Source organism: Rhineura floridana, chromosome 6, assembly GCF_030035675.1.
Source record: "Rhineura floridana isolate rRhiFlo1 chromosome 6, rRhiFlo1.hap2, whole genome shotgun sequence".
NCBI lineage: Eukaryota > Metazoa > Chordata > Lepidosauria > Squamata > Rhineuridae > Rhineura > Rhineura floridana.
The window spans coordinates 59875338-59881337 of record NC_084485.1 but is presented as its reverse complement, the minus strand read 5'-3'; the positions used below and the strand labels follow the sequence as shown (position 1 = coordinate 59881337).

Below are 6000 nucleotides of genomic sequence, written 5' to 3'. Positions count from 1 at the left end.
CACTTGCTGGGAATTGGCCAATTGTCTGCCACTAGACCACAGTCTACTTTCTGTCCACCCGCAAATTAAAAAAAATACAGGGTTGTAAGTCCTATGCAGAGTAGACCCATTGAAATTAATGAACTGAAGTTAGTAATGTGTGTTAATTTCAATGGGTCTACTCTGAGTAGAACTAACAATTAATACCACCCATAGAAACACAGTGGTAATGTCAGGGGAAAAATTTCCTCAAGGTGAAAGCTTACACTTTGCCACAATATTTTTTTCTGTGTGTATTGTTTGTTTTGTGAGCTCGTGGACTGTTGTTTCCTGCAAATCTGAAAAAAGTAATAGGAATTTTGAAATAATAAAGAAGAATCGCACACTACTTATTCCAAGTATAAACTATTCAAATGTGAAGAGGTTCCCACATGAATCCCCATCTTTTTAATTCAGCTCAACCAACACATTGAAGCAGCCATACAGTTGGTTCTTAAGGTGGAATTTTCTGAAGGGTGTTACACATTTATCTGAACTTGTCACTAAAATTCTCTGGAGCTGGGCCAAGATTTGTCCAAAGAGATTTTTCTGAGATTTTCTTCTTCAGCCCCCCCAAGGTCATTTTGCCAATTATTCTCCGGATATTTGACACCATTTTTTGTAATGGTCACAATTTACCACCACCACCATGACCTGGAATGATGCTGGATCCAGGGCACTGAGGAAAACACACAATGGTGGCCAGGCTGCCAACACAGCCACCACAGCAGTAGCAAAACAACCTTAGGAAAAAAGAAAAACTGTCCTGCTACCACCACTAATGATGAAGCCCACTTTCAAGAAAGTAAAAAGTTTCTTCTTTCCCTGGAGAATATTTGGTGAAGTGATTTCCCACACACACTCACACACACATACACGCACAGTCCAATTTTGCCACTGATGAACAAGTTAGAGAATTTCAGGACACTCTTTTCACTCAGATTTAGAAATTGTCCACTAATGTACTGAATTTGTATCAAAACCTCAGCTTGAGTTGACAGAGATTTTACAAGGGCAGAAATGCAGTGAGTACAAATAAGCAGGGAGTTCTTATTGCTGCCTGTTTCTATTTTATACCTTCATTTTAAACATTATAAATGCCATTGATATGTGGATTTAGATTTTTTTTCCCCATGAGAATTAATAGGGAAGGTTATAAGGCTAAATAAATATTGACCTGGGAGGTCGGAGAATTCATGTGTTTGCAATCAACATTTTCCTATTTGTTTAGCTTTGCCTCTGAAAACCTGGAAGGTGTGCTTGATTTTTGCCATTCTGTTTTTTAAAAAACCAGGAACCATTGTAAACCTTATAGTCTCCTTTGGACGTGGCAATGCCTTGGGGAAGACCTCTACCAGGCCCCGGGCTGAAGAACTGCCTCGGGTGTAACAATGGCTTATTGTAGCAACGAGGAAAGAATGTGACCAAAGGAGCTGCTATGGGGTGTGGCCAGGTAACAGCAGCCAGCCCTCTACCTGCTCAGGTGGTTTAGCTTTAAAGCAGCTGACAAGGTAGCTCAGAAGACTAGCACCTGCTGGAGCTCTGCGTACAGGATGGTAGCTGAGCAAACTGGAAATATGTTTTGCTAGAGGGAGAGTTTGGAGACACACCGGAGAAGGCAGCAGTAAAGATGAAGAAGCATCACTCTGTGCAAGGAACTTTTAGCAGACTCTTTGGGAAAAAACATGCCAGCAACAATTCCACCACTTCCCTCTACGTCACCAACCCCCCTTGGATCTTCACACAGGAGGTCGCTTCTGACAGCCTGGCAAGAACTGGTCAGTATATGGCTTCCCTTTTGTTTTCCCTCTTTTGAGCTTTCAGGGAGAGGACTCACAGGAGTCTGCTCTTTCACTGGGCAACTTCACCCGATCAGGCTCCAGCTTGTAGAATATTCAAAGGTGGGGGTGACTGGAACACTCAGAAGTGGGGTGAACAGCTCTGACATTGGTCAGGGTGCTTCACAGGGGCTATGAGAGAGCTTTATTAATCATCAGCCATACAGTTGGGAAACTACAGCCTTTGGTAGGAATGACTGGATTAAACAGAAGCATGTTGGAACCTGCAAGAGTAAACTAGGAGCCTGTGTTCTGCTCTTTTAAAAAAAGGAAAGGAAAAATAACCCAAGGAGAATGTGAATTCCAATAGATCCCTTGTAAAGCAAAGATATGAAGGTAATGGAGTGTAAGATGCACAGCTGATCCACCAGACAGTTGTTATAAATAAATCTCTGACACTTGTCTTGAGAGAGATTAGAGTTAACACTGATTACAACCATAAGGAAACCTCGAGAGGGATATTTGGTGGGGCCTCTAGTGCTGACAGCAGTAGATGTGTTTATTCTGTGAATTTTATTTCTTCTCTTGAAGTTTGTAATTGTGGTGCAGTAGCCTAGAGGCTCACATGGGTGGGTGACAACTCTGAACGGTGTCAGAAGAGGCTGAGTTTAACTAAGCGAATGGGGATTGATCTGCCAAGGTTGGGGTGCTGCCGCCAAGCATTGCTGTGGTGCAATGTCTGTTTGCTTCAACAGGGGCTTGTACAGAAATACCCCACAAATGCCTTTGGAACAAATGGACGTTGCGCAGCATAGTTCTTCATAGTTGACGCCCTTGTAGGCCACCAGAGTTATGTAACTTGTAGCTAGCTGTGTGCTGGTTCAAGATAGGCAGTTGTGCTGACTCTGTCTCAATGTCCAGGACTGGATGAAAGTGAGACCTAATAAAGGAGAATCAAATTCTCTGAGATGACATGAAATGTGAAGCTTTGCCCTTCACTTTTCTAAAAAGAATGAGTCACTTCTTCGCTATGGGGAAAAAAAAGTTATGCGGTGTTTAATTAACAAGGTATGCTCCTAGTCTGAGATATGTCTGCCGATACTGGAGCACTTCTAGGTGCTAAAGTGAGAAATAAGCTTCTTCTGATGTCTGATCTTTTAGAAAGCTTTGCGCAATCACAGACTTCTGTGTTCAGGAATTTCCATGGGGTGGGCCAAGGTTGAACAATAATAACAGTATTGCATCCTAAAGATTTATGAGTGAATTTGCAAAGGCCTCTTCCACTGCAATTCTTCCTATTCTCTGCTGCTGTCCTTTTCTCCTGTTCACACACACTTCTTTTTCTCAGGGCTGTGGGTGACCTTTGGGTCAGGTAAAAAATATGCAAAAAACTCAATATTGTTGAATCAAGACAGGCCTTTCTGTGTGAGGCAATGGAAAGCTGTCATTTTGGACAGCAAATTCCAGAGGGGTACAACATTTTTTCAGAGCTCCAGCTCGAGGACATGTCTCATTCTAAGAGTGAGCAGGGAGAGGGAGATGAACCAATTGGCACTGTGCTATATATGCACTTATGCCTCTGAGCACCCTTACAGGCACAAACAATATTTTCACAAAAAAGGGAAGGGAGGCTCCATCTCTATTGGACCAAGGAGCCTCACTTAAGGTATGCAGTGTCAACCCCTCCTAATGGGAAAGAAGCCTATGTATAGTGGTAGTGAGAAAATAAAAATATGTACATTCAGCATTATTTTAAAATCAAAAGGAAAGAAAGCTTCAGTAGTTTAGGAGCAATTTTGGGATGAGCTGTAGTTCACTAGCAGAGCATCTATTTGGATGCACAAGATCCCTGGTTAAGTCCCTAGCATTTCCAGGTAGGGTTGGGAATATACCCTGTCTGAAATCCTGGAGAGCCACTACTAGTTAGTATAGACCAGGAGTAGGGAACATTTGGCCCTCCAGTTGTTGCTGAACTACAGGTCCCATCAGCCCTAACAAGCATGCCCAAATATCAGGGATTATGGGAGTTGTAGTTTAGCAACATCTGAAGGGCCAAAGATTCCCCAAACCTGGTTGTAGATAATACTGAACTGGATGGACCCAACTCCGACTCCGACTTTGACTCCTTCATAAATGGCAAATGTATATTAACTAGTAATAACACATTTACTGTAGTAAAATGGTAGCACAAGGCATTTCGTCACCACCACATGAATCCAGAGCTTGGAAAAGTTACTTTTTTGAACTACAACTCCCACAAGCCCAATCCCTGGGGCTGATGGGAGTTGTAGTTTTAAAAAGTAACTTTTCCAAGCTCTGGATTCACGTGGTGGCGATGAAATGCCTTGTGCTACCATTTTACTACAGTAAATTTGTTATTACTAGTTAATATACATTTGCCATTTATGAAGGAGTTGGAGTCGGACAGTAGAAAAATAGAGGAGTCAGAGTCAAAGCCCTGGTGTACCGACTCCACAGCCCTGGATGGACCAGTGGCCTGACTCAGTATAAGATACCTTCCTATGCTCCTAAGACAGTATCTGGGATGTTGATGCATACAACCAGAAACACTGACATGGTTTCATATCCAGGTTAATGGCTGAAACTAATAGATTAGTTCTGAATAACAAATAACATTTTGTTATTGGATCTCATTATTAATGGTTTGTAAGATGCTATTTTAGCTCACTTGATTTTAGATGGTCTGAGTCAGTCTTCTTCAACCTGCTGTCATCTAGATGTTTTGGACTCCCAACAGCCCAAGGGACCATAGCCAATGATCAAGGACAATGGGAACTGTTGTCAAAAACATCTGGTGGGCAGCAGGTTACGGGAGGCTGGTCTGAGTGATACCATTGTGTTGGTCTCCATGTCCTAGGAGAACATACTTGTGGAGCTTACCATGTGGTCAATTCACATAAGCAATGTGGCTTTCTCACATTGTTATCCCCATATCCAAGCTTTTTTAAGGGCTAGTGCTGCTGGGCTATTTACAAATGATCGTTTTGCTGTCCCATTGTTTCCTTGTATCTCACCATTTTTCCTTTGTTGGAATTGCACTTCATATACTTTGGAGTGAAAACTTGTACATCTTTTCTTTCTGTATGTGGTAGAACATGACTTGGGCCACCTGTGGTTTCTGTTCACTGTTGTTGAAAAGTGATACAGAATTGCCCCCAGTCTGTCTTTGACTGCCACTGAGACACCTTGAGAAAGCTGCCAATTTGAGGTGCACCAGTGGGTATGGACAGTACTAAGGTTCCCCAGGCTTGGCTATTATACAACCCACCTTCAATGTTTGCTGAATACTTTCCATGCTGCATGTGCTAAAAGAGATCTGATGCTTAGGTTAATCCCTGCCTTAGTTTGTGTCAGATGAATTGCAAAGTAAACAGTTTACCCAACCGGAGATGGGTGTGGGCTTGTGGGTGTCACTGACTCAGAGATTCCTGAATCTAGTCCCTGGTCCCTCCTTTTTCTTGGCACCACCCTTACAGATATGGATGCCATCAACATAAAGAGGCTTCTCGTGTGCAGTGCAGCAAATGACATAACATATCTTACAAATAGCCCCTACTAATGCATTATAGCTATTTGAGATGGGCATGTTCAGGCAGAGGATTCTCCTGAAATGGGGGGATGCCCCTTGTGCAAGTATAACCAGAAAGTAAGAGTCACCCATTCTGTCACCACTTTTCTTCATGTCCTCATCAAGCATAGCTTTTTGTGTCCTCCATGCATATTGGTTTTGAAGAAGCGGGGAAGAGGAGATACATGCCTGTAGCACATCCATCTCCAGAAAGCCTCCCACCCTGCCCACTGATGCCTGTTTCCCCCATTAGTTCTTTGCCCATTGCTGCCTATCCACAAGGCAGTTTGTGTCTTTTACCCCACGTAATCCCCATAGCCATAGCAGTACTAGCATATTGGCACTGGCAGTGTGGAGGGTATAAAATGTAGAAATAAAAATAACTTGTTTTCCCTTTCTTCAGAAGGCAGGACTAGAACGGTTAGGTGAAAACTGAAAGGAAGTAAATGTCAGCTAAATATTAGGTGGAACTTCTTAATAGCAAGAGCTGTGCCTTTTTGGCAGCAAAGCAGACAGCTTTGGGAAGTGCTGGGCTCTCTTTTGCTTGACATATTTAAGCAGAGGCCATTTGTTGAGGATGCTATCATGGCAAGATTCCTACATCGAGCAAGCAAG

General features: G+C 42.8%; 1 protein-coding gene across 1 annotated transcript in view; it reads left to right on the top strand.

Annotated features, from left to right (window-relative positions):
• The first annotated feature begins 1295 nt into the window (after positions 1 to 1295).
• The window catches only part of C6H6orf132 (chromosome 6 C6orf132 homolog), a 41289-nt gene continuing 36584 nt past the window's right edge, over positions 1296 to 6000 (top strand). Inside the window, exon 1 of the mRNA XM_061632032.1 lies at positions 1296 to 1796. Coding sequence (XP_061488016.1) covers positions 1649 to 1796 — 148 coding nt within the window. The 5' untranslated portion in view covers positions 1296 to 1648. The remainder of the gene's footprint in view (positions 1797 to 6000) is intronic.